This window comes from Cordyceps javanica, chromosome 5, assembly GCF_051103115.1.
Source record: "Cordyceps javanica chromosome 5, complete sequence".
In the NCBI taxonomy this organism is placed as follows: Eukaryota; Fungi; Ascomycota; class Sordariomycetes; order Hypocreales; family Cordycipitaceae; genus Cordyceps; species Cordyceps javanica.
The window spans coordinates 1,589,405-1,616,611 of NC_139299.1; the positions used below are offsets into that span (position 1 = coordinate 1,589,405).

General features: G+C 55.6%; 8 protein-coding genes across 8 annotated transcripts; 4 read left to right on the forward strand and 4 right to left on the reverse strand.

Moving 5' to 3' along the window:
- Positions 1-583: 583 nt before the first annotated feature.
- V2A60_007717 (uncharacterized protein) lies at positions 584-2,011 on the forward strand (the record flags this gene model as incomplete). The annotated part of the gene is made up of 1 exon (XM_083258999.1): positions 584-2,011. The coding sequence occupies one exon, from the start codon at positions 584-586 to the stop codon at positions 2,009-2,011; it is 1,428 nt and encodes a 475-aa protein (XP_083115125.1).
- A 430-nt stretch (positions 2,012-2,441) lies between these two features.
- Positions 2,442-4,789, reverse strand: V2A60_007718 (major facilitator superfamily domain-containing protein; the record flags this gene model as incomplete). Its single annotated transcript, XM_083259000.1, has 5 exons — positions 2,442-2,986; positions 3,069-3,567; positions 3,677-3,939; positions 4,027-4,335; positions 4,732-4,789. The coding sequence occupies 5 exons, from the start codon at positions 4,787-4,789 to the stop codon at positions 2,442-2,444; spliced, it is 1,674 nt and encodes a 557-aa protein (XP_083115126.1).
- A 2,409-nt stretch (positions 4,790-7,198) lies between these two features.
- On the forward strand, positions 7,199-9,926 carry V2A60_007719 (M28 family metallopeptidase; the record flags this gene model as incomplete). Its single annotated transcript, XM_083259001.1, has 3 exons — positions 7,199-7,582; positions 7,670-9,686; positions 9,814-9,926. The coding sequence occupies 3 exons, from the start codon at positions 7,199-7,201 to the stop codon at positions 9,924-9,926; spliced, it is 2,514 nt and encodes an 837-aa protein (XP_083115127.1).
- Positions 9,927-10,227: 301 nt separating this feature from the next.
- V2A60_007720 (MARVEL domain-containing protein) lies at positions 10,228-11,458 on the reverse strand (the record flags this gene model as incomplete). Its single annotated transcript, XM_083259002.1, has 3 exons — positions 10,228-10,678; positions 10,878-11,173; positions 11,288-11,458. The coding sequence occupies 3 exons, from the start codon at positions 11,456-11,458 to the stop codon at positions 10,228-10,230; spliced, it is 918 nt and encodes a 305-aa protein (XP_083115128.1).
- Positions 11,459-15,490: 4,032 nt separating this feature from the next.
- Positions 15,491-16,353, forward strand: V2A60_007721 (uncharacterized protein; the record flags this gene model as incomplete). Its single annotated transcript, XM_083259003.1, has 2 exons — positions 15,491-15,938; positions 16,082-16,353. 2 exons carry the CDS (start codon positions 15,491-15,493, stop codon positions 16,351-16,353), a joined length of 720 nt encoding a protein of 239 aa, XP_083115129.1.
- Positions 16,354-16,673: 320 nt separating this feature from the next.
- On the reverse strand, positions 16,674-18,016 carry V2A60_007722 (cytochrome-b5 reductase; the record flags this gene model as incomplete). Its single annotated transcript, XM_083259004.1, has 3 exons — positions 16,674-17,242; positions 17,332-17,773; positions 17,972-18,016. The coding sequence occupies 3 exons, from the start codon at positions 18,014-18,016 to the stop codon at positions 16,674-16,676; spliced, it is 1,056 nt and encodes a 351-aa protein (XP_083115130.1).
- Positions 18,017-18,766: 750 nt separating this feature from the next.
- On the reverse strand, positions 18,767-20,299 carry V2A60_007723 (adaptor protein NBP2; the record flags this gene model as incomplete). Its single annotated transcript, XM_083259005.1, has 1 exon — positions 18,767-20,299. One exon carries the CDS (start codon positions 20,297-20,299, stop codon positions 18,767-18,769), a length of 1,533 nt encoding a protein of 510 aa, XP_083115131.1.
- Positions 20,300-24,408: 4,109 nt separating this feature from the next.
- On the forward strand, positions 24,409-25,228 carry V2A60_007724 (RNA polymerase II subunit A C-terminal domain phosphatase; the record flags this gene model as incomplete). Its single annotated transcript, XM_083259006.1, has 2 exons — positions 24,409-24,515; positions 24,571-25,228. 2 exons carry the CDS (start codon positions 24,409-24,411, stop codon positions 25,226-25,228), a joined length of 765 nt encoding a protein of 254 aa, XP_083115132.1.
- Positions 25,229-27,207: the final 1,979 nt, after the last annotated feature.

Here is a 27,207-nt window from a genome sequence, read left to right on the forward strand (position 1 = left end):
GAACTCCTCCGGTTACAGGGCAGAGCTCCGATTCGGCGCATCGAAAAAGCAAAGAGCAAATCGCGCCAAAGAAGCGGCGAGTGCGGACCAGTTCCGAGCTTGCCTAGCTGGGGCATGACACTTTTTTATTGCAGCCGTGGGCGCCCAACCTAGGACACTTTTCCTTACCTCTCTGTTATAGGCAGACCGGGGGCAGTGCTGGGGCTCTTGTTTACCAGTACAAGTCATGCACGTTTTCCTCTCCCTCTCTTCCTCTCATCGACGTCAGATCCGGCTGTACGAGTAGGTTGTTTTCTTTTGACACTACAAATAGACGCCCGCCTGCCCATCCCCGCATCACCAAATCTGGTGTGACAAGCCACTTGCTGGACGTTGCCACTTTGGCTCTCTGATAACATCACCTGGCACCTTGCTCCAACGTCACACCACACCGCTCGCCCGATTAAGCGGGCGTTTCTACACTCGTTCACCATCCCGGCGCCGTTGACCTCGGTCTTAATTTCAATCCTTCGCCGCTGTATTAAACTTGATTCATTTATCCTCTATTTCTCAATCCTTCGCGCTCGACGCTGGAGCCTGCTCCATGGCCTTTTGGGTTCTTGGTGCTGGCGCCGGCGGGCCGCCCGACAACAGCCATACATGGCATCCACAGCACCAAGACAACCCTTCGTACGACGACTACGGGGGCAAGGCGTTCCAGCCGCCGTTTGACCAGGACCAGATATTTCACCACCAGAATGCAAACAGGAACAGTTACGATACTCAACATCACTTCCACAGTGCCAACAGCTACAGCACGAAACAGGCGGCCCCTTCCATCCACATCAAGAATCTCGCTTTCCTCGTCATTCGTGAACAGCATCCAGACAGTCCGCCACCGGAGGCGTGCGATCTACGATCGGCGCCCAGCAGCGGCAGCGGCAGCGGCAACGATAACAGCTTTCCTTCAGCCCCGTTGCCGCAACGTCCTGTGCCGTTGGAGCGCACCGAGTCTGGGCTTCCCATATCCGATACTCCTGCTCATGAAGACGAAGACGAAGACGAAGATAATGAGCATGGTGGATGTTTCCTTGACGATTTAGCCGCTGCTCAGCTCGTGCGCGACCACGTCGCCAGCTTCCAGAGGCGCTGCCCAGACTCGCAATCCGGGCGCATTCTTCGAGCGCTGATCAATCCCAAGAACGAACGCCGGCGACCCTCGTCCCGGAGTCGGAGTCGACACCGACGACAGCAGGACATGTCTCATCGCCACAGCGATGGCCCGCGAACCACTTCATCATCTTCTGCGTTTCCGCTCGATAATGATGCCCTGCGCAGCGTTTTCTCCGCCGCCAACGAACTCTTCTTCGCCAACCGTCTTGCGCGCCGCGTCGCCTGGGATTGGAGCCATCCAGGTAGCGCGCAGTACCAGAGCGCCGTCGTCGGTACCACGGCGCTGCGGCGCTGCGCACACCTCGGCGGCTGGGAGACGCTGATTGTACTCTCATCGCCCGTGCTGCGAGACACGCGCTATAACCGGCGGTTACTACTGTCCACCTTTTTGCACGAGATGATCCACAGCTTCCTGTTCGTGACATGCGGCCGGAAAGCGGGCCGCCAGGGCGGCCACACAGAAGGTTTCCGCCAGATCGCCGAGGTGATTGACGCGTGGGTGGGCAAGGACTACTTGCGACTGAGTGACATGCAGGCAGATTTGCAGTATTTCGAGGACGGGACCCCAGTGCCCGCAACGCCGTGTATGGGGTACAGGCAAATGACCCACGATCATGGCGGAGGAGGCGGACAAGAGTCAGCGCAGAGAGCTGCTATCCCTGCCTGGCAGTTGGACAATGAAAGAAATGTCTGGCCATACCCCGCCGGCGGCGAGGGCGCAGGGCACAGCATGCCTTTAAACGAGCCCGTGATGCCGCCGCCGCAACAGTTCCGACACCCGGACGACGGCGCATGGCAGTGGTACGAGAGGGAAGGCTTCGAGACCCGCGACGGGCCGGTTCTCGGGATGCATTATTAGATTTCCACCGTTCACATTTTGTACATTGGGCGGGAGCGAGCATTGCGACGGCGTTTCAAAATTTTGTACATTTTTTACTCACGACTTGTAAGCGCGTGACAAGACATGATGAACTATGCATATTCTAAAGTTTCTATTCTATGAAACCTTGTTTGACTCTGCAAATATAACAACAATTAAGATGGTTTATCGAGTCTTATGCCTCCCATTTCTGCCGACTGTCATTTGGCTTTTTTCAAAGTGCATCCATGCAAATGAGAAACAAAAAAAAACGCCCGACAATGCTGATAGAGGCAATGCAAAACAATAGTAAGCAACAGGTACTGCCACCTTGGCAAAAGCAGATACAAGAGCGCGCATCCAATCTCGGGCCCCGAATTTGAACCAAAAAAAAAAACGAAATTGCCAGCATTCAAAGGGCTATTATTGATTACTGGCCGGAAATGGAGCGATACTTTGCGCTGCTATTTCTCCGCTCGCCGATCAGCGGCTGACGCTCGGCGTCCTCGTCGTCACTGCCGACGACGGCCGACTCGTTTGGCAGCAGCACGGCAGCCTCACGCTCGGCGGCGTCGCTGTCGGACCCGTCCTGGCCCGCCGCGGAGCCTGCCGTCGGGCCGTCTCCCTCAACGATGAGGAAGCCGGGGACGGCGCCGACGAGGGCGACGGCGGCGAGGAAGAAGTAGGCGCTGACAACGTACCCGTGGTCGGCGCCCCAGGAGAAGACCCAGCCGGTGGAGGCCGGGCCGAGGGCGCGGCAGAGGGCGCTGAACATGGTCGCGAAGCCGTTGAGGGAGCTGAGGACGCGCAGCGACGTGCACGAGTTGGTGAGAAGGATGGTGGTGGAGGGGAAGGCGATGATGATGCAAAAGGCCTTGAGGATCATGACGGCGATGATGGCGAGGAAGCGCGCGCGCTCGGTGGTGAAGAGCGAGGCGTACGGCGTGATCAAGTATACTAGCGGCAGTGCGATGGCTGGTGTGATGTGAATTGTCAGTGACTACAATCTCGAGGTGCTTGAAGAGGGGGGGGAGGGGGTGGGAGAGGGATGACTTGCAGCAAAAGTGAAAGGTGCGCAGGACACCCCAGCGAGCCACGAGGGCCGGATACAGGATAAACTGGACGGCGGCGCTGGTGACGCCGTAGATGGTGAAGATGGTGCCGATGGTGCCCGGGTCGAGGCCGAAACCGCCGTTAAAGTACAGCGGCGGCTTGTAGTTGTCCGGGGTGCGGGGGATGACGGGCGTGCTGAGGAAGACGCTGATGTTCTGGTCGTACGCCACCGAGTGGAACGCGAGGAACGAGTACGCGAGGAGCGTGACGACGGTCTGGTAGGTGAAGATGTCGCGCACCGTCGACGGCTTGCCGCCTGCTCCGCCGCCGCCGCCGCCGCCGCTCCGTGTCAAGGGCTTGGAGGGGACCAGCGGCGCGGTGGCCTCGCCGTCGACAAAGGACGACGTGCGGCGGGCCTTTGATTTCCGCGACAAGGCACGGGTGAGGCGCTGGCCGACGAGGAGTCCCCAGTCTGTGCGATCACGCTTGGTCTCGAGCGTTTCCTATGTAAACTTTTTGTAAGCTTTTTGTTTGGGGGGTGAGAGGGAAAGCGGCGCAGGGAGGCAGGCGTCTCAAGAAGTAGCCATTCCCCGGGTTCCAAGTACCACGTACCTTGAGGAAAAAGGTTGCGCTGCAGGCGGAAATGAGAAAAAAGACGGTGGCCAAGAGGTTGGGGAGGGCGTAGGGGAAGCGGGTGAAGAAGGGCACGCCGCCAAAGAGGCCGGGATACTGGTCGGCGGGCTTGGCGAAGAAGCCGCCAAAGGCGGGACCGACGACGGAGCCGAGGGACCAGACGAGCGGCATGATGGAAAAGGCGCGAGGTTGCAGTTGGCGCTCGGGAACCATTTCGGCCACCATGGTTCGAATGATGCCGACTAAACGGGAAATGTGAGCAAGACGGCCGAGTATTCTCTCTCTCTCTCTCTCTCTCTCTCTCTCTTTTTGGGCATTGTTAAACATACCGTTTCCGTTGCCACCGCCCTGGACGGCACGGACAGCAATGGCCATGGGCAGGCTCGTCGACAGGCCCCAGACGACGAAGCAGGTCATGGTGCTGAGCAGGCCGGCGACGAGGACGGGCTTGCGGCCGTAGCGGTCGGCGGCGCGGCCCCAGGGCACGGCGGTGACGCTCTGGGCGAGGGAGAAGGCGGCCGAGGTGAGGCCGGCCCAGGTGGCGATGTCGTTTTCGGCGACGCCAAAGTCGCGAATCATGTCCGGGAGGTAGGGGTTCACCGACGTGTAGGCGAGAGGCTCTGCGAACCTGGCGACGGCTGGGCGCGAGGAGGAGACGGGAGGAACAAGATGTCAGCAAAGGGATCCATAGTGGTATTGGTGTTGTGAGCTTGTAGAAGTATGTGTGCGTGTGTGTGTTTTCTTTCTTTTTCTTTTCTTTTTTTGTTTTTACAAAAGGTGCAATGATGTGAATGTCATGGAGATATGCCCAACGAGGTGCCGAAGAAGCAGACACGAGAGATGGAAAATCGAGCATTTTGGGGCGCCCGAGTTGGTTACATTTCAACACGGAAAAGGGCGTCGTCGGGGACCAAGTAGTAGTAGCAAGCAAGCAAGCAAGGAAGCAAGCAGCAACAGGGACAAGGACTCAAGAAGACGACGTGGGAAAACAACCTTTTTGGCATGTAACGAAAAAAAAAGAGATGCGTGCATACCGAGAATCGCCAGCTGCTGTACAGGCAGCTTAGGCTTGACATTGCCATCTTTGACCATGATTTTACCGCACGTTTCAATAAAGCAATTTAAAAAAAATTAGAGGCAGATGGCACTGGGGAGTCGGACGCGCCGCGTGCAGGATCGACAGACTCGACTTGGAGAATGACGTGCAGGGAAGCTGGTTGGGAGGAAGGGCTTCGTTGTCTTTCTTCTTCTTTTTTTTCTTTAGAGCAGCAGTGCAGAGTGGTGGGTATTGTCCATGTTGTTACTCAAGACATGTAAAGATGAAGGAAGAAATACGCAGTACGGATAGAAGAACAAGAAGAGGAAGAAGAAGAAGAAAAAGAAAAAAAGACTAGGCAGGGTTGGATTTGGTCCCCAAGTTTGGATGGCCAAAAAGGCGTGCATAATACGGGAGTAACGGCTTTTATGTATAATAACTAGTTAGTTAGCTAGTTGGCACAAACGTGGGGGGAAGAGAAGAAGAGCCAAAGCCCACCACCACCAGCTGTGGCAAGGCTCGCAGCTACTAGTCATACAGAATCCTTGGTTATTAAATGCTTCTTTTTCTTCTTCTCTTCATTTTCTTTTTTTTTCGACTTTTCAAATCATGACAGTGTACTTGGCTGGCGCTTGTGGCTGTCCTGTCCTGTTTTTTTTCAGCCGTCTGCTCTGAGACAGTGGCTTATTGGGCGGCGCCGATGACGGCATCCCATAAACTAGTTAGTTGGTTAATGACCAAGTCATGAAGTCGGCTTCTTCTTCTTCTTCTTCTTCTTTTTCTTCTCTTCTTTTGCTTTCCCTCGCGCCGTCGAGAGCCACTTACAGTAAACAAATGTGCTCTGGTTGTGTATTTTTTTTCTTCCTCACCGACACTGGCTTCAAAGCGTAAAGCGGTTTGGCCACAGTGCAACTTGCTCTTTACTCTGCAGTTCCTAGAGATGCTCTCTCGTCTTTTACAGATTTCGGTAAGCACTGGCCGGCCGAGTGGGTAAGTAGAGTAGAGCGTTCATTGCTAGCGCTCCCGTGTAAGTGAGTGCTGAACAGCCTATAGGATGGCTGACAATTGGAATCGGGCAAACAAAAAGTAGTGCGTTTTCTTCCTTTCTTCCTTTCCCTCTCTCTTTCTTTTATTTCTTCCATCAACATGTCATTCAAAATGTCCTGCCATGCAGCTTATTCCGTCGCGCCTGCTGTATAAAGGACTGACAGCGACTTTTATGACCGCTTCGAGTCGGCCTGGAACAACTCTTGGCCGCGGGCGAGTCCTCTGCGGACATTTGGCAAGCTTTCTTCTTATTTCATCTCGCCTTTTTGATTTCCTTTGCCGTAGGTGTAAAATGACAATGAACGAACGGCAAGGTGTTTGCTTTAGATTTGTCTCTTTGGCAGCATGTGCATAAACAGATGCATAACTGCTGTATGTACGGAGTAGCATGGGTTTATTAGCCATCAGTCCATCCATGTCAAGCATACGTCCAATCTTAAAAAAAAAAAAAAAAGGCAAAGAAAAGAAAGAAAAAAACAACCCCAGTGCACTTCCCGCTCTACCACCTGTCTGGCCAGTCTACAACCTGTACCCGTCCCAATCAGGCAAGCCGCCCGCACCCTCCGGCCCCGAGCCTCGGAGCGCAATGCCGCAGCGCAATGACGCACGCGGGGCGAGACAAAGCCGGCGGCCAAGCTTGCTCGTACCGTTTCCATACAAATGTGCTACGCGAGGTACCTGTTCACGGCCTCTCCGCTCGGGAGGCGTACCCTTACGTTGCCGGCGCCGCCCAATGCAAAGCATGCCAATTATTACGACATGCTGGGTAGCGATGCGACCTTGCAAAGAAACCGCCCCCCCCTCCTATCCGGTCGTGCTGAAGGAAATCCGTCTCAGACTTGAAAGCGGAGAGGACTGGATGGATGCCTCTTGATCTTTTTCACACTCCTTTTCTGCGTCTCTTCCCGCTCTTCCAGCTCTTCATCAATCGTTGTGCTGGTGCGAGTGGCTCCGTCATGACGAAGCTGCCGTAAGTACATCCTCACTCCTTTACTCGATTCTGCAGTCACCCAGCTGCCTCGAATAACAATAATATGCTCCTCTGCCCTGATCTGGTCTTGTAGCGGCGCTGTGTGCCTAGTAGTGTACTTGGGAGCTGTCGCCTCCAAGGGGGGGGAGGAGGAGGAGGGGTGCAGCAGCCGAGAACCTGCTAGGCCACGCGGCTTTCGCTGCAAACACCAAAGACGGCTCGGCCTGGAGATTCTTCCTCCCAACAAACACACACGCATCACACCAGAGCGCAAAGCACGACCTCGTTGCGAAAAGAGGGCTTGCACCGCACGCTTTTCCTCTCCTCTCTTTTTTTTTCTTTGTTCCTTCTGCGTCTTCTCGAGAATCTGCCATTAACTTGCGCAAGGTTCACTTCCCCGTTTCGCCCCGCGGCACCACCACCACCGCCGCCGCCGCCGCCAGAGAAAATGGCCGCTCACGACTACCATCACCATCACCACCACCACGGCGAGTCGACGCCACTCATCCGCGCCTCCCGCGCCGCCGCCGCCGCCGAGCAGCGTCGCCGCCGCGAAAACCAGACCTGCCGCCGTTTCTTCATCATCGCCGTCTCCTGCATCGCCCTCTGGGGCCTCTTCTCCTTCTTCTTCCAGGCCTTCTTCGTCTGGCCCTACCACTACCACCGCAGCCACGACGGCCGCCACTCGGCCACCGACCGCGATGGCAAGAAGACGCTGACCTACAGCGAGCTCAAGGCCATCCTGCTCGACACGCCCGACGCCGACAAGGCCCGCGAATGGAGCCAGTACTACACGGCCGGCGCGCACTTGGCCGGCAAGAACTTTTCCCAGGTGCGTCGCCTCCCGCAGCATGGCATCCCGCCTAGTCGCTACCGTGTGAGACATGTACACCAGCTAACAGATTCGTGTTTGATCTAGGCCGAATGGACTCGGCAAAAGTGGGAGTCCTGGGGCGTCCCCTCCAGCATCGCCGCCTACGACGTCTTCATCAACTACCCCGTCGACCACAGCCTGTCCCTGCTGGAAAAGGCCAAGGGCCACTCCGCTGCCTGGGACGTCGCCTTCAAGGCCTCCCTCACCGAAGATGTCCTTGACGAGGACCCCACCAGCGGCTCCAAGGACAGCATCCCGACCTTCCACGGCTACTCGGCCAGCGGTAACGTGACGGGCCAGTTCGTCTACGTCAACTACGGCACCTACGCCGACTACGAAGATCTGGTCCGAGCCGGCGTCGACCTCGTCGGCAAGATTGTCATTGCCAAGTATGGCGGCATCTTCCGCGGGCTCAAGATCAAGCGCGCGCAGGAGCTCGGCGCCGTCGGCGTGCTCATCTACAGCGACCCGGGTGACGACGGCGAGCACACGGAGCAAAACGGCTACGAGGCCTACCCCGACGGCCCCGCCCGCCAGCCCAGTAGCGTCCAGCGCGGCAGCGTCCAGTTCCTCAGCATCCGCCCCGGCGACCCGACCACGCCGGGCTACCCGTCCAAGCCCGACGCCCCGCGCGCCCCGGCCGGCGACGCCATCCCCTCCATCCCCTCCATCCCCATCTCCTACGCTGACGCGCTGCCTATCCTCAAGGCGCTCAACGGCCACGGCCCCAAGGCGAGTGACTTTGGCAATCCCTGGACGAGGAACCTCGGCCTCGCTCACAAGGGCGTCGAGTACCACGTCGGCCCCTCCCCCGACCACCTCGCCCTCAACCTCTACAACGAGCAGGAGTACGTCACCACCCCGCAGTGGGATGTCATTGGCATCGTCAACGGCACCGTCCCCAACGAGGTCATCATTGTCGGCAACCACCGCGACGCCTGGATCGTCGGCGGCGCCGGCGACCCCAACAGCGGCTCCGCTGTTCTCAACGAAGTCGTGCGCAGCGTCGGCGTTGCCCTCGAGGCCGGCTGGCAGCCGCACCGCACCATTGTCTTTGCGTCCTGGGACGGCGAGGAGTACGGCCTCATCGGCAGCACCGAGTGGGTCGAGGAGTACCTCCCCTGGATCGACGACGCCAACGTTGCCTACATCAACGTCGACGTCGGCGCCGCGGGCCCCGAGTTCCAGGCCTCGGCCGCGCCCCTGCTGAACCAGGTCCTGCGCGACGCCACGGCCCTGGTGCCGTCGGCCAACCAGACCGTCCGCGGCCAGACCATTGCCGACGTCTGGGACGGCCGCATCAGCACCATGGGCAGCGGCAGCGACTTCACCGCGTTCCAGGACTACGCCGGCGTGCCCTGCATCGACATGGGCTTCAAGGGCTCCTCCAGCTCCCCCGTCTACCACTACCACTCCAACTACGACAGCTTCTGGTGGATGGAAAACTACGGCGACCCGGGCTTCCGCTACCACCGCAGCATGGCTCAGCTCCTCGGCGTCCTCGTCGCCGAGCTGGGCGAGAACCTCGTCATCCCCTTCCAGGCGGCCGAGTACGTCGACGCCCTCGGCAGCTACCTCGACCAGGTCGAGAACAAGCTGCGCCGCTACGAGAGCAGCGACGGTGACGACGATTACGACGACAACAACAGCAATAACAACCACGCCAGCCTCGAGATGATGGACGACGCTGCGCTGTTCCTGGAGCGTGGACGAGTCGGCGGCAGCACCAGCCTCAACGCGTCGAGCACCGGCGACGACGTGGCGACAGGCAAAGCCGACGCCTTCTGGACCAGCCTCAAGGACATGCGCCTGTCGTTGGCGCGCTTTCGCATCGTCGCCGGCGAGCTGGACGAGCAGGCCGAGCGCGCGCGCGAGGTTCTCGACCACGGCCTCCCGTGGTGGAACATTGTCGGCAAGATCCGCCTCGGCGTCACCATCCTCCTCGTCAACCACAAGTACAAGGACCTGGAGCGCCACTTTCTGTTTGAGGGCGGCTTGGACGGCCGCAGCTGGTTCAAGCACGTTGTTTTTGCGCCCGGTCTCTGGACTGGCTACGCTGGAGGTACGTTTTTGCAAGACGAAGAAGAACCCCCCCCCCCCTCCAAAAAAAATAAAAATAGAATGCCCATCTCTACCTCCAACCCCCACCCCCTTCTTTGTCAATTCCCTGCTAATGATTCTTTCCTCAGCCGTGTACCCGGGACTCATGGAAAGCATTGATGCCAAGGACTACAGCAACGGCCTGAAGTGGTCCCGCATCATCAACAAGTGCATCCGCAGAGCGACCAAGAGCCTACAGTAGCTTTCATCATTTGCAAGCGTTCTTTTTTTTTCCCAAGTGCTCTACTGTGATGAATCAGTAGCAAATATTTGAATATTTCAAGAAAGAAATCTTTTTCTGCATCGTGATCAGAGTGATGAGCAAATATCGAAACAAGCAAAGTGAATTTTCCATCCCATAATTGCTGCCTAGACGACACATTACAGATAGCAGTATCATCGTGCCAGTGTCCATCACTCAAACGCCAATACGCCAAAAATTCTAACCAGGAAAAAGAAAAACAATCACACCCCAAGATTAAACCCCCCTCAACACTTTCCATTTACCCCGTATAGTGCAAGTTGTGCGGCGGCTGCTGCTGCTGAGGAGGCGGATACGCGACGGCCTGCTGCGCCGGCACTGGCGAGACGGTCTTGTGGTACGAGGCACCGGTATGCTGAGGCATCAGCGGCGCGGGCGCGTAGTAGCTCGTCTGAGGCTGCTGAGGATGCGCGTAGCCCTGCCCGTAGAAGCCCTGCTGCTGCTGCTGCTGCTGCTGCTGCTGCTGAGGTGGCGGCGCGCCGTACATGGCCTGCGGGTTGTAGGCCGTCTCCTGCTGGGCAAAGGGGACGCCGGCGCCGGTCTGAGGCACGGCCTGGTACGTGGTGGTACTCTGCGGGGGCATCATCATGACGCTGCCGCCGACGTGGCGGACGGGACGGCTGTGGAGGCCGGCGCGGCGGTGTCTATGGATGACGACGGAGTCGACAATGAGGCAGATGAAGAAGAAGAGGCTGGCATCGCGTCATTGTTAGTTTGCTGTTTTTTTCTTTCCTTTTTCTTTCTTCTCTTTCTTTCAATTATTCTTTCATGGTCTTTCTTTTTCTCTTCTCATATCAAGAGATCCAAAGTAGTACCCCAAGATGAAAAAAAAAAGAGTGTGTAAAAAGAACCAAAACCCAAAAACAAAACAAATCCAGGAAAGAAACTCACAACTCAACCGCGCCGAGACCCGCGGCCGCAGCACCGATGGCGGCGTTGGTCGTGGTGTACCCGTCGTCGCCGTACCAGCTGTAGGTGTAGCGGTTAAAGTCGTAGCCGCCGGTGCTGCCGCGGAGGCTGTTGCCGCCAAACAGGCCGGCGGCGAGGATGGCGCAGGCCGCGAAGCCGCCGAGCCAGAGGAGGTACTGGTAGATGTCGAGGACGAGGACGGCCCAGTAGTTGAAGGCACGGGGGGCGCACGAGTGCGCGCAGATGAGCCAGATGCTGGTGATGATTGTGCAGACGGCCTGTTTTTTTTTGAGAAAGGGGGGAAAATGTCAGAAGCCGGGGTTTCTCTTCCTTCACGCCAACTAACAGGGTGGAGAGAGGGTAAAAGAGAAAAAAAAAAGAGGAAGACGTACGGTAAATATTTGCACGTAGAATCCGGCGCCAATGACGCTGGTCGTGACGAGGTAGCTGCAGAGACCGAGGATGACGACGGCAACAATGAGCTGCAGGATGCGAATGGTGATCCAGCCCTTGGGATAGTTGGGCATGTGCTCCTTTCCTGGAGCGCGTACCGCAGAACCCATTTTGCTTTGCTTGCCGAGTTTTGAGGTTTCGTGAAGGGAAGTCGTGAGTTGAGATGAGAGTTGTATATCGGGCTTGCACTCCCGGTTGGTTTGTAGAACAAAAGGGCGACTCTCTCGCCTTTTTCCTCCGTACACAACAGTAATGACAGTCGCTGAAGCAAAGGAAATATATATATAGTGCCGGAATTTGCAATTTGGAAACAGAGCAAACGGCTTTTCCACAAAAGAAAAGAAACAAAGGTAGCTGGCCCCTTTATTAATAAAGAAGGATAGATGCAGATCCAAGTGAGCCGTGTTTGGGGGTCACTATCCAGCTTGTCATATCCCTGGCATCAATTTTTTTTTCCCCGTCGCTATCATTCTTATTTTTAGGCTTGGGCGCCTCGAATGCAGGCACGCAGCAGGCCGGCCGGCTGGCTGAGTCTGCCTCGTTTCTTGCTCTGAAGCAGCTTTTTTTGGGTTCAGCTGCGCGAGCCGACGAGATTAGGTTCCCCATCGGACTGGGGTTGTCTCTTCCTGTAGTACTAAGTAGGCCGTGGCGCTGCCAGAGATTGGTTGAAAGGACTCCAGCAATTCCACTGCGGCTGAAGCTGTTACTTGGGTTGTGGTCTAGCTCTCCTGTCATTGTCCTCATTGTGAGCTGTCTTACAGGAGCCGATTTGTCGTGGTGATAGGAACGCGGTGCTCTTCGTGTAGCATCACATCGTCGTTGTGCCTCGTTCCTCAGCGGTGCACTTACAGCTTCAACTCTCTGTGCATTCGTTTTCCGGTCTTCTCGAGGAACAAAAAAAGCATTTGTGCCTCGTTTCGCCCAGTCCGGGTCGGGCAGGGATCCTCCCGGGCTGACGACCGGTCTCTTGTGTGGGCCGCCAACAAGATTGGGCTACATCAGCCCTACTTCTTGGCGCGCGGGAGTTGGGTTCGCGTCTTCAGTTTGCTGCCGTCAAGTCTGTCGGCCATGACTCCTCTATTTTATTCATTTTCCTGCCGTAGATTTTGCGACTGATATAGAGTGAGATGGGGTGAGATCAACTTGGAAAAAGAGTTGAGCATTCTGATACAGGCCGGTGGGAGATATCTTTTCGAGAATTACAAAGTGAAAGAACGTCAAATGCGTGGCTTATACTCCCTGCATCGCATAGGTTGCCCCAAGAAGGCGCCCCAGCTAGAACGATCGGCCATGGGTCAACCCTGCCATGTCTCAAACCTAAGAGTCAGGGTTTTCTATAACCCGCACGGTGATTTTCTTCCTAGCTGCCGGCGGCGCATAAACGAGGCTGATGAACAGTGGACGGTTCAAGCAGGGGCTGAGTTGCTGGATGCCCCGAGCTTTGGATCCGTTCAAGACCAACAGCATATTCGTGTCTGCTCCGGTTATGCGAGATACGACGAGGCTCATAGCACGCCTTGAATCCAGCAAAAAGTCTGTTGCCGGAAATGACGCCCTCTCAGCCATCAGAGAACTGCCTGCGAAGCTGATCCATCACCTAACTCTCGCGCAGGTTGCGAGAATCTAGTACAGTGCACCGCAGTCTCAGGTCGTTCAACCTCTGCATATCAGCTGCGCCTTGCTTCCGGCTAGCTCATGGCGTCATGGAAGATTTCCGTGCAGTCATGGACCAACACATCCTCCGCCATGCGTGATTGATGCTGATTGCGTCTATGCTCTGCTCAAGGCCAGCTTCAACTTGGTGACGAGGAAAGAGAATGCATGGCTCTATATATATGGGAATCTTTCCTTTGGTATCATGAGCCAAATCGCAGCATTTAGGGCTCTGCCTACTTGATAGGGAGTGTCTCTATGTTGTTGGTTCCTCGCGAATCGAGGCGCTCGACCTCGCGAAGGTGCCCATCCCCAAGAACCTGCTAAAAGACATGCTCAGCGGTATATCAGGAACCTTTCGCAGCGATGCCTAAAGACATGGCATGAAGATTGTCGTGACGTAGAGACAGTGAAACCTGTCGAGGCGTCATATCTCTCTAGATGTCGCCGCGGATAGGTTCAAAGACTGCAACACGCAGGCTGGCGGCTGCGCGCATTTGTTTGGAAATGGGGACGGCTACGAGACCGCTTCACGAGGGCCGACGCATTTATGAGCAAAGCTATATCGATCCCGTCGGTTGAGAGACTCTAATAAGGGCTTATGCCTGAAAGCGGTGCGCTCCCCCTTTATGCCCTGATGGGGGTCGTTTCCACGTGCGAACCCCAGCTTGTTTGCTGGGCTTCTTCTTCACGCACTTGGTGATGCTAGTTGGACTCGTACTGATGGCGGTAAAGTCAATCGACGGCCCTGTCACCGAGGCCAGTGAGGAAATCCCGCAACTTGAATGAAAGCCAGATGGTTGAAATGATTTGATTGCAAAGTGGCCGAGGAAGGCAGCGCAGTGCAACGCAGAGTCGCAAACAACTCATCAGGCGCAGTCTGCCAAGGTGCTGCCGGTGAGCATACTTGGTTTCATGTCCGTGAAAGCGGGGGAGCCACCTGTGCATCATCCACAAAAACGTGGTCAGGAGATGGTGAAGCTCTGGCCGAGGAGGATCAATTTGAGAGTCGCATTGTTCAGAGACGGGAGTGGCGGGGTTCGGGGGAGGCGTTTTGGCGTTTCAAGGCTTTGGCTGGTTCTGGGGTTTGTGGGTTCCGTTTGTCTGATGATGCCTTTGTTGGGCTTTTGGAAAAGCACCTCTGAGTACACAGCAAGAATATTGAAAGTTTTGTTACCAGAAAGAAAAGAACATGATAAAAAAAATGATGGAATCAAAAATAGGGAAGCCCAAACGAGCAACCAAGACTATCCCGTTAATGATCTGCGAGTTGCAGCTGCAGGCAGGCAGGCAGGCAGGCAGGTAGGTAGGCAGGCAGGTTGGCGGACCCTTGGACCATCAGCGACCCTGCTTTTTGACTTGTGCACTACGGAAAAATCCCCATCCCCTCGAAATCCCATTCATCTCACCGAGGAATCATGCAACACCACCATGCAGCTACTCGACTTGTTCCATAGAGGTCCTATCCTACCAAGTGCCGATTACACGTGGGTGGGCCGTTCCCCCGGTTTGATGGCGGCGCCGCGGAGGCCAAGCCCGTCCGTCTTGTGGCCCCCTTCGATCTTGGCCCCAAAGGCCGGGCCTTATTCCCCGATCCAGTAACTCAGTCCCGACAGGCAGAAATGCCATGTTTCTTTTTTCTGCTTCTTCGCTTCTTCTTTTCTATTCTTTTCGTCCTTTCTTTCGTAAAGCCCACGTCTTCTTCCGACAAGGGGCCTTTGCTACAGTACATGGCCGTCAACAAAGTTTGGCCGTGCTGATGATTTTTCTCCGCACGTTATCACCGCGCCGGGTTATTACGAACCCCCCCCCCCCTCTCCCTCATGTCAAAAATACATCGACCTTCCTAGAACGACACGAGGCGTTTCCTTTCCTTCCTTAGTCCCCCCCCTCCCGTCCCTTTTGCTTGGCGTTTGTCGTCGTTTTCCGGCGGCTTACAAAACGACGTGGGCGGCGCGCGCCGCATTGCCCTTCATGTCTGACACAGAATACCACCACCCATGTCTTATGCATGAGACCATGTGCTCATGGCGCGCTGATCCAGCTTGAATCGAGAAGCTCCGTGAATGCCATGTAGTTGGGAAGCCGGCGCTACTACCTTCCGCCTGCGAGAAAACCGCCCTTGTTGGGGGAGCTGAACTTTAACGACAATTTGTTTCCCCTCCCCCCCGACATTTCGGTCAACGAGTATGGCGGGCGTGTTCCAGAAGACGACGTGTCAGCAGGGATTCGAGCATGAGGAATCGGAAACGTGATTCCCTCTGCCGTCCCGGGGACGGCTGAAGCCTGCTTGGATGTGGTGTGTATAAATGGCTGGGCCACGCACCTCTTATCATTCCAGCCTGACCTCTGATGTCTCGTCAGTCCAAAATCTCACCGATCCTTGCTCTCTCTCTTGCCCTCCCTCCCTCCCTTCCCTTTCTCTCCCTTCACTCCTACCGGCATTCACGTCTTCTCCCTCCTTCCCCCCCTCTACCCTCCCGCCAACCATGGTCAACGCTTTTAGCACCCTCGCGGCCGCCGCTCTCGCCGCCCTCGCTGTTGCCGCGCCTCTCGAGCCACGCGCCGGCTGCGCCTCCGGGGTGTACATGATCGTGGCGCGAGGCACCGGCGAAGCTGTCGGTCAGGGCAAGGCCGGCTCCGTCGCGGCCCTGGTGGCCGCGCGGGTGCCCGGCTCCGCCAGCGTCGCCGTTGACTACCCGGCCTCGGCCCTCAAGCGGGACCTGCAGGCCCTGCAGGACCGCGCCCTGTACCCGGCGTCCGTGGCCGCCGGCATCAACGACACCAAGAAGAAGATCCAGGACTACGTCGCTCAGTGCGGCGACGCCTCCAAGATTGCCCTCATCGGCTTCAGCCAGGGCGGCAACGTCATGACCGACCTCCTCGCCGGCGGCGTCCTGAAGCCTGCGCCTCTTGACCCCAAGTACTACAAGAACAGTGAGGAATTCCCTTCCTTTCCACCTCCTCCTTTTCTCCTTGTTGTTCTTTTATATGAAGATATGAAAAAAAAAGGACTTGACTTTCCCTTCTTTTTCTTTTCTGTTTCTTCTTTTGCAGTCTTGCTAATAGTGAGAAATCAGTCGTCGCCGTCACCGTCTTTGGCGACCCCACGTTCGCGCCCAACCAGAGCTACAACTACGGCTCCAACGCCAACGGCAACGGCGGCATCTTCACGCGCCGCAACAACGCCGCTGAGCTGGCCAAGCTCAACGCCCTGTCGAGCAAGCTGGCAAGCTACTGCGACACGGGCGACCTCTTCTGCGCCGACGGCCTCAGCACCGCCGTCCACAGCAACGAGGTTGCCGCGCACCGCCAGGAGGCCGCCGACTTTATCGTCGCCCGCGCCCAATGAAGCAGAGAGCGCGGGACGTCTCCGTGCGTCGGCGGAAAAAGAGGTGAAGGGGGGTGAAATAACTGTATATAGGGCCTGCGTTCCAACCACCATTGTTGCACGCGCCAACGATTTGCGTAAATAAAATCAAACTAAACACGAATTGACATGACCAATGAAAACAAGACTTGTTGCTTCTAGACTGGCTCACGGCTGGCTACATCTTTGTAATCTTCTACAATAAATAGTGAAACAGAATGACGTGTATTTTTCCATCTAAATCTTACAATTCTAGAATAAAACAAAATCTAAGTGTCCCAACCCTTCGAGCCTTTTGCGATTTAGAACTTGTAAACCTGGTCCTTGTTGTAGCCGAGCTCCTGCAGAGCGCCGGACAGCTCGCCCTGGTCCTTGGGGCTGACCTTGGCGCCGGAGATGGCCTTCATGAGGCCGGGCGGGCCGCAGACGAAGATCTTGATGTTGTCGCTCTTGGGCTCGGGGAGGACCGTCTTGAGCAGGTCCTTGGTGATGAAGCCGGTGCTGCCCTGCCACTCCTGGGGCGCCTTGTCGAGGACGTAGAAGGCGCGGAAGCGCTGGGGGTACGTGTTCTCGAGCTCCTCGAGCTCCTTCTTGAGCAGGATGTCCTCCTTGCTGACGTTGCCGAAGACGACGGTGACCTTGGTCTTGTCGTTTGCGTTCTGGAAGATGCCGCGCGCGAGCTGGAACATGGGGGTGATGCCGGTGCCGCCCGCAATCAGGCCGATGTGGTCGTGCTTGTTCTCGGCCCAGGCGTACTTGGGCAGCGGGCCCTTGATGTCGAGCGTCTGGCCGGGCTGCAGGTTGTGGATGTGGGTGCTCATGGGGCCGTCGGGGTACTGCTTGACCAAGAGCTCGACGTAGCCGGGCTCATCTAGAGTGCAAGGCAACAACAAATCACACATTAGCAAGGTGGTCCGGGAACAGACGGCGGTGAGGGGGGGAAGCGCGTCGGCAACGTACTCTCGTCGTTGATGGGGGTATAGGGACGGAGGGTGGCCTTGGCGTCGTTCTCGCCCTTGTACTTGGCCAGGACGGCGCTGGCGATGGGAAGGCCGGGCACCATGTCCTTCTCGGGGAGCTCGAAGCGGAAGCGCTTGGTGTTGTGGTTGACGTCAACGACCTCGGCGAGCTTGAGCGACAGGAAACCCTGGTCGCCGCCGGTAAATGCGGGCTTGGCCGGCTGCTTGGGAGCGGCGCCGGCCTGGGTGCTGTAGTAGTAGTAGCCGCCACCGAGGACCGCACCGCCGAGAACGTAGACGATGGCACCCTTGCCACCGCCGCTGGCAGGAGGAGGGGGAGGCGGCGCCGCGGCAGCAGCAGCCTTTGGTGTCGCACCGGCGGCGGCGGCGGCGGCGGGCTTGGCCGCAGAAGGGCCGGTCTCGGTCGCAAAGCGGCGAGCTTGCTACAAATGGATAATCAGCAACAGTACGCCCAAGAGAAGACAGTCTTTGAAAGGGAAGAAGGAGAAGAAGGGCGGGAAGGGGGGTTGCTTTGAAATCAGACTTGGGATAAGCCAGCGCGAGGGCGCAAATCGAGCCGGACAATTTACTGCAAAACGACCGATTGTGTTCAGTGCACAAGGAAAAACAGCAGCACCTACCATTCTAAGCGGCTGGGCCGCGCGGAAAGCAGATCGAGCAAACATTTTGGCAAGGAATTTCCGAGGTTGATGGATGTGCAATTGAGCCTGAAGAAAGGAATGTGTTTGCAGGGACGCAAGTGAACAGCGTTACGGGAGCTACCGGGTGCCGTCTTTGACGTAACACAGCGTTAGCAACCGCTGTGAGCTCCCCACCAAACTCAGATGACGCCATGCACGTGATATGCAATGCAAAACCAAAGCCAAAAAGAGACAGATGCAACTCGGACTTATGCGGCGTGAGCACGGATTAGTGATTCTGGTAATGCTAGTTATACTGGTACTTTTTTTTTCAACATAATTCAACGATTGTATATAGTTTATTTGCTTTAATCCTGCTCTGCTTGGGTAGTTACTACAGCTATGCCCCACTGTAGTGTTTCGTACCTGCTTGCTCCTTTTCGTAGGCGTCACCCGGTCCGTCAGTTGTAATCTGTAGACAGGTAGATACACATCCGGCACAACCCTGCTTGGGCGCGACTGCGTATGTTCGAAAGCCCACAGCTGCTACTCTGGGCCATCCATTTGTGGAAACGACGCCACGATGCAAGTCCTCGAGATCTTGGTGTCTGGGGCTCTGCTACTGCCCCGTTGCCTCCGTTGCCCTATTACGCACCACTGGTATACGCAAGGCGTTGAAATTTTACAGGGAGCAACCACGGCAGAGTCTTATTGTTGTTCTTTTTCGTGGCATCGACTCGACTGGAGAGATAAAGCCGGTTGTTGGGGTTTGTCAGGCTGGACTGTCATGCTCGTTCATCGGTGCTGAGAGCGAATATGTTCTTCCTCCTTAGATGCAGCAATAGCTTTGGAATCTTTGGCTGTCTGACGCGACGATCGCTTTTCTCCTTGAGGAGCAACCTCGTCGCTATCCTTAGGCAGCGTGGGCGTATCCTGTGGTTGATTGAGCGTTGGGGTGCTAGTCTGGCTGCCACCGCGCTGACCATGGTAGTGGACAACCTGGGGCGGGGCTTGTCCAGCTTGGATACCCAGCTGCTCGGTAGGATATGGGTTTAGATCTTTGCTCGAAGTAGAAAACATGGACACGACAGGCTGGTGGTAGCCATTTGTAGCGCCTCCACTGTTTGTAGTGCCTGTTAACTGGCTCTGGCTGAAATGCTCGGCCTGTGTAGGGGTGCTGACATCGTTCGCGGAACCCATGGCATCGTTGAGATTGCCCGTCAGGCTGTTCATACCCCCTTCGATATCACGCAGAAGACGCACATATTCCTCGGGTACCAAGCCGCTCTCTTGCGTCTTGGGATCCTCGGCGACTAGCCAGCCTTGGCCGTGGCGGTACGAAACCCAAATAATCTGGCCTTCAACCAAAGGAAGCTCATTCTCGTTCTCCCGTTCGAAATCAAAAAGGGCGACCGCTTTTCCATGAAATTCCTCGTCAGGCGAGGTGATGGTGAATTGGTAGTCTCGTGAATAGCGAGATTGGTCCGCATCGTGGAAACTGGAAGAGGCAGGGGAGCTTGCGTTATCAGAGGCAGCATACTCGTCGTGGGGGCGGCCAGTCTGATCGTAGTGGTAGGCACGGCTGTGTCGTGATTGGCCGGGAGGGTATGTTACGAACTCGCCTCCGGGGCCATTCGCTTCTCCTCCCTGGTTAACGTAATATTTTTCATGGCCATCCCCGCTGGTACCAACGTAGTAGCCCCTCTCGCTGTCGTAGTTGGAGGGGTTGAGGATCTGGCTGCGACGCGCGCCGGCGGCCGACGTCGTGGACTTGTGCTTGCGGTGTCGAGTGGCGACTACAGGGCTCTGCAAATCTTCGTCCTCGCTGTACGGCGGGCCGCCATCACCGCAGTGGATGGGCGGGATGTCATGAGCTCGAGAGAGTCTGTCGGGGCCCCAGAACTGGGACGAAAGGCGGTGGTCCCATGCGACCGGAGGGTCGGAGAGTCTGCGTGTCTCGCTGGCGGGGGTAGTCCATCCCGAGGGAGGTCCGGAGGGTTCTGGAGGTGGGCCGTAATGGAGGGGATTTGTATATGGATATGCGAAATCGCGCACGAGAGTGTAGGACAGAGTGGAAGGAAAGAGAGGAAAGGCATTCGACTCGGGCCTGGACTTGGACGGCACGGAACCCGTGGAGAACTGGGAGAGACGGTTTCTAGAGACGTGCGACATTGGGCGGGAGAGCGTTGAGCGGCGTGCGCAGGGCGTAGAGGTTGTGGTTGTGGTCGTGGTGAGCGAAGGCAGGGCCGAAGCGTTGGCCTTGGAGGAGGAGGAGGCAGGGGAGGAGTCGTTGGCAGAGGAAGTCGACATGGTAGAAGTGACAGGCATGGCTGCAGTCGTCGTCATACCGTCGCGGGTGAGGCAGGTGAACGGGCGCCTTGACAGGCGGGCCGCGCACCAAAAAGGTGTGTTGACGCTGGTGGTGCGCTAGGCTACTTGTACGCCTCGAGCAGCGGTCGCAATGGTGGCGGTGCCGCGATGGGTTGATGAAGGCAGCGAGTAGGCGGGCGACTGGGCAGGCGATGAATGAACCGACGAATGGGACAAACGACGGTGCGAATATGAGCGGATTGGTAATTTCAAGGGGAGACGCCAGATGATGAGAAGTGGTTGTTTTGTGGTCGCCGGACGCGAGAGACGGGACGGGGGATGAAAAGAGGCTCTCTCTCTGGGTGTTGCCGGCGACGGTTGGCGCAACCTAATAATATTTGGCAGCGGCTGGAGAGGAGGGCGCAAACGCAGGTGTGAGCGTGGGGTAGGGAGGCTACTAAGCAAGGCGGGCAGGGCGATAGGCAGGACAGGTACCTGGCTGCTTGTACTCAGTATACGACCTTGACCCGGGTTCGGCGGGGACGAACGCAAAGCGAGATGAGAGGGAGTTTGTTGGAGCAGCCCCTGCAAAAGTGCTTGGCAGCGGTGGTGGAAAAAAGAAGAAAGGACGAGTGGTGAGATGAAGGAGTTGGCGGAATGGGGACAGGGAAAAAAAATTAAAGAGGAGGAGGAGAAGAAGAAGGAGGAGAAGGAGGAGGCAGAAGGCGGAGGAGGAAGAGGAGGAGGAGCAGATGTGGAGGGGAAACCTGTACTTACCTTGTGGGCAGAGACGAAAGAGGCAGAAGAGACAGGCACAACGGCAGAGTCTTAGGTACTCTCTCAGTACTTCGTAGAGTCCGTACTAAGGTAACTAACTAGGTAAGTACTTACCTACCTACCTTAGTACTGAGGTAGCGAGGCAGAGGCCAGTCAGCAGCAAAGCTTTAGGCCCGCCGCCGTTGCAGGCTGGCTTGCTGGCCAACTGAACTGGGGCGTTAAGTACCTAGGTAGGCGGGTAAGTTGCATTTGTGCTAAAAAAGCCAGCGCCAAACAAGGGCCACGGCCACGGCCACGGCCACCAACTACCAGAGTGTGATGAGGTTCTACCTAGGTAGGCTATTGACTACTCAGTACTCCGTACCTACCTACATACTACACATTTCCTTTCTGATAAAGCAGGGAAAGCAGGGACGTCAACAAGGAGTGCGACGTGATATAGTTTGTATTGGTTGCTGTAGGATACGAGGTCAAGGCGCGAATGAGACTGTTGGCGGTTTGCATGATGCACATGTCTTGACCTAGGCATTTAACCATTGACCTAAGTATACCTTGGGTTGATTGGCAGCAAGGTACCCCGTATCTTTCTATTATTACGTGGTAGATGGTCGCGGCGCAGGGCACTCACTTGCCTGCATGATGCCTTATAGTACCGACCTACTGGTAGTAATCACCAACGGTACCTAAGCATTCGGTAGGGAGGTACCTAGGTAGGTACCTACTTACACGTAGGCAACTACCTTTGCCAAGTTGGTACTTGGGGTGGTAGTAGCCAGGAGATGCATCTCATTCTTGCCTATGTACGGAGTAATCTGTAAGTAATTCGTATACCCATTACTCCTCTTCCTCCTTTGGTATGTGTCAGCTACCTTCTGACCACATACTTATCAAGTTGATACCTAGGTACTAAGCCCGGGGTGCCTGGTTTTGGCATAATTCACCAGCGTCTTCAGCCCCAGATATCGCTTGGGCGCATCCAAAACGACGCAAAGCAACGAAATCTAATCAACCATCTCCGGTCCTGCGCCGCTCAGGCAAAAACGGGCAGCGTACGGATCGTGCCTCCTCTGAGCTCACGGCCTTGTTTCCATCCCTTGCTGCTCTCTCTAGACGAGGCATTAACCAGCCAACTACCTACCTAAGTAACCGATACTTGGTAGGGTACGGGCACTCCATTGCCTACTATAGGTAGTTACCTAAGTACTGACCAGACCGATATCGACCAACCTACTTACTGGGCCATGGAGCAAGTACGTGGTCGCGTACCCATCGACCAAGTCTTGCCAGCAAAGTCTGTGCCACTGTTGCCGCTGTACGGAGTAATTTCAGCCTAATGCATCCGCCGCCTACCTCACGAAGGTACCTTAGTACCTAACCTGCCTGCCTGCCTGCCTACCTTGATGCCTGGGCGCGGTAGATGAGCATTCAGTAGGCACCTCCTAGGTAGGGAGAGCTCCTGACTGATCGTCGACCCGCGCACACGACCGGCAAAGGCGCCGTCCAACTTGGCACATGGAATTCGCAGACACTAAATAATACAGCGGTGACATGCGCCCCTCTGCTCATTTCAGAAATCTTAAGTGGCAACTGCCAAGGTGGGGGTTTAGCACATAGGTAGGGAGCCGGACCCGAGTAACACGTACACAGAGGCACTCGCATCACTCGAGCTCGGCGGCCATGTAATATAACGGGACAAAAATAGAAACCTTGGCTTCTCGTCAGCTCTTTTGTACGACAGCTTTGATTGACGTTGGCGGGCGACGTGGTCTACATAGAAATCACCGGCTGATAATGCCTTCCAATTTCCGAAAGCACAAGGTTCGGTCCCGAAAGCAAAGCAGTCAGTCTGACGGATCCCTCGACGCATGAGAACAATCTTGATTCCCCCTCTCTCTCAGCAGCTTATGGATTCTCATCAGGGGGGGGGACTCGCAAGAACCAGGGGTCGCCGCCCACCAGACGAACCTGGGACTATTCTATTTATTTCTAATGGCTCGGCGCTGCATGACTGACTCCCACGGAGCCTTGTGATGTGCAGTTGGTCGACGACGGAGCCGCCACTCAGCTGGGATCATGAAACCGCCGAGCAAGGCTGTAAATGCCAATCCTGGTTGCCGCCACGTGTGACGCAGCGTTAGTCGCCAAGCAAAGTCATGATCCGCACAAGTCTTCTTCGCAGGTTGAAAGCGACATTGCTGCGGATTAGACTACTCATACATGCTGGCAAGGTATGTTGGGGCAAAAGACACGACCGGCTGCTCCAGCTACGGGAAACCCCCGTGCCTTGCTACTTTATTAGTAACCAAGATACTTGGGGCTCCGTCCATTGCCATCGCTTCGGTTCGATACTCCAATCAGTCACCTAGCAGCCTACGGAATCTCAAACAATGACGTGTCAACAAAAAGCAAAAATAGAAAAAAAAATCAAAAGGCTCAACAATTGGGCAATGATGTAAACCTCTCTTGACCGGCAAGCGCCTATTATGTGAATGGCAACTGCACAGCGACCTTAGTGCATCTAGAGTGGACCGTGATTGGGTGGAACTGGTTGCCCCTGTGTTTCATATTGTATGCATGCGCTAACGGCCGACATTGTGGCTGTTGAACAGGGTGGCCTGGTGCGTCGCAACTCTACCAGTGCCTACTCCCAGTACTTTAGTACTAGTAAGATACAATACCGCGGTCGGAGCATGGCAAGGCAACTTTGGTGCAGATTTGTCAAGCGCCTTTTTCTTCCTTCCTTTTCTTCTTCTTGCTGCTTCTTCCTTTTTCTTCCTTTTTCTTTCTTCTGTTTTCCACTTCAAGTCTAGCTTTCCTTCCATTCTCCGCACACCTCCTGGTATTCAATGGTGGCTTCTAATTTTAGAAGACCAAGGACCTGGCCTGGCCTGGCTGCCCTTCCTAAGCCGATATTTAGCCGCCCCACTACAGCTCACGCACAACAATAGCCTCGCCTTTCTGCGCGTTGCAAAATCACACCGCACCGCCGTTCATCCTCCCCCAAGAATGCCATCGTCCCATACCGCCGGTTGAGCTGGTGGCACGACGATCTGTTCTCCTCAATCTTATGACGTAGACTCCTACGAACCAGGTAAGATGCCGCTTTTGATGCTTGTACCCCATTTCCGTGATGATTTCAATTATTGGAGCTGTCTGAAGCTTGCATGTGGATAGACACTTTATACGCAAACAACTTACCACTGATGGAATACCATTGTCCCGCCTCTAGAAAATAGCACAACGCTTCCGGCGAGTCATTGCAGCTAATTGTATTGTTACACAGTGTCGTTGTCGCCCACAGGCAGCGGCTGGTCCTGTTTCTCCACGCGCCGTGAAGCGCGTCACCCAACATGGCAGCCACAGCCAATGGTGCAGCTCCCGCTGCCAACGGCGCAGATGGCAGCCCCAGCGATTTCAAGCTCAAGTTCTGCACCGTTTGTGCCAGTAACCAGAATCGGTACGTCGCCACGTGTTCTGGCCATTTCTTGTCGCCATTGTCTGACCGAACTTAGATCGATGGAAGCCCATCTACGACTGTCCCAAGCAAATTACCCCGTAATCTCCTTTGGCACAGGATCGCTTGTGCGTCTTCCTGGACCGACCATCACCCAACCAAATGTGTACCAGTTCAACAAGACGTCATATGACAGCATGTACAAGGAACTCGATTCCAAAGACTCCAGACTGTACAAAAACAACGGCATCTTGAACATGCTCTCGAGGAATCGCGGAGTGAAGTGGGGGCCAGAACGCTGGCAGGATTGGGCCATTGGCGTTCCGAGGCTCAAGCATACGACCGACCGCGGCAGCGAGGGCAGCGAGGGTGGCGTTGTTGATGTCGTATTCACCTGCGAGGAGCGCTGTTGGGACGCCGTGATAGATGACCTCATGAATAGAGGCTCGCCATTGAACCGGCCAGTCCATGTTATCAATGTGGAAATCAAAGATAACCATGAGGAGGCGCACATTGGTGGACAGGGCATCCTGGACCTTGCCAACTCGCTCAACGCCGCCGCCAAGGAGGAGCGCGAATTCGCCGGAGCTGGCGCCTTTGACATGGGTAGTGCCGCGAGTCGTGCCGCCTTTGATGAGCGTGTGCCGGATATTCTTGCCGCGTGGCAAGAGAGATGGCCAAATCTGCCATGCACATGGACGTTGGCCTGGTTCTAGTCTGAGGCGCGCTCGTGTTGTTTAATTTATGGGTAATGATGTAATGAGCAACTGTATAACTATTACTCGCACCGCACAACATGTTGACGCGGACTTAATCAAATCACTATTGGAACTCAGATGGACTCGTCTTTGTGGCTGGCTATTGGAGTATAGGGCTTGCCATGGCATCGAGCCAACCTGCCAAGCTTTTTTTGACTAGCCGCGAGCCATCAAGATCGCGGCGCCATAAAAAGCGGCCGCCCGTGCGGAGCCGCGGCCTCGTATATGCAACATTCCATCTAGTCTGTCCCGATTTTTCGGGGCTAGGATCGTATGAGTTGAAGCTTAAAGTGACGTAGAAAACGAAAAGGAAAAAGAAAAGAAAGAAGACTAGTCATGGGAGAGGTAGTGAAAATTCCAAGGGATTGAGGTGTGACGTCGACAAGTCGGAGAGACTCAAATTTTGCTTTGAAAAAGAAAAGACGCGGCGGTGATGTGGTGTGTGGTAGCTACTCTCGTAAACTCGTCCGAGTCCAGCCTGAATGCCTGTCCCCCCCTTTAAATATGCAGCAGGGGTGTGCGAGAACTAGAACTATTCGTACATGTGCAGAGATTCGAGACATGTTTTGCAAGCATGGGGGCCTCTTTGTCGAGGGCTGCTTTGGTTCCGCGGCGCGCCCCAGTATGGCGCGAGTATAACACGGTACGGAGTACTCCGTACGTGAGGATATATATCCGCGACAAGCGGCTTGCAGACACAATCTTGGCAGCGCTTGGAAAGAGATTACAGTACGCGATTCCCTCACTTGGTCAAGTCCTCGCAGAGGTACCATTTACAGGCAAAGGCAAAGGTTCCCAAGGAGGGAGTTGTCAAAGGCCAATGCCCCCCCCCCCCCCCTCCTTCGCCGTCTTATGCGATTTTATAGACAGGGTTGCAAGGCTATAGCATAGGGCTACCAGTCGACGGCCATCAATGCGAGGAAGCCGACGGAGAGGGTGCCGGGACAGCGGAAATGACGGTCGGTCGCCTGGGTCATGCCAACCAGCCTTGCGCGCGCGTAGGGTGGTTCAAATTTTCGCAAGACTTTTGCCAGAATAGAGATTGCGGAGGATGGGGGATATGCAGACGACCAGGTTGCATTTGCAATATTTGAGATGGGGACCTTTTTTTTTTCTTCCGCTTCTTCTCCTTGTCTTCATCATCTTGACTTGACAATGGGCCAGCAAGTAGATCAGCCGGTCAAGGGCAAGTAGTAAGTAGAGGCCGTGCAAAGCCAACGACGGAGGCGTATATTCAGCGACTTGAGAGTAGGAGAGTAGAAAGACCAAGAAACCAGCCCAAGCGCGATTGGATTGGTGGAAGGGGAGGGGGCGAGGGTTGTTTTTGAATACAAGCGAGGGACTCGGCCGACTACTGGGTAAATTAGGTGCAGGACGAAAACACCTACTTACTAAGTATTTAGTAGAGCAATTAGGAATGCGCCGTGGAGCAAGCCGAAAACTTGGCGGCGAGACAGGTGATGGTGACTGACCAGTCAGGCAAAGTTACATACATGCTCGGTAAGTAGGAAGTACTTATCACAGTAGAGATGAAGGACGAGATGATGTGCAGGTTCCACACTAGGTACCAACCTTGAACGAACCAATTTGCATTTGACGGGACTGCCAATCAGCAGATGTTCTGGGAAGAGTAAGCAAGGAGCACCGGAATTGTATTTTGTACTAACTACTGATAATAAAGGAGAGAAGCACAAAGAGAACGAACGGCAGCGCCCTGCCCGGACCCGCCGTACAGGGCGCATCTGGGAGGGGGGGGGGGCCAGGCTAGTTTTAGCCTGGATTGGGTTGGGTTTTTAGGGCGGGCGGGACAAGGTAAGTAATTTTGTTTTCTAGCAAATCAGGGCAAAAAAGGCCAGGGCAAGACTCGGTAGACTGCTTTTTTTTTTGTCCTTTCAGGGGGGGGCGCAGGAGGAGAAGGAGAACAAGTCCTCAAGTCC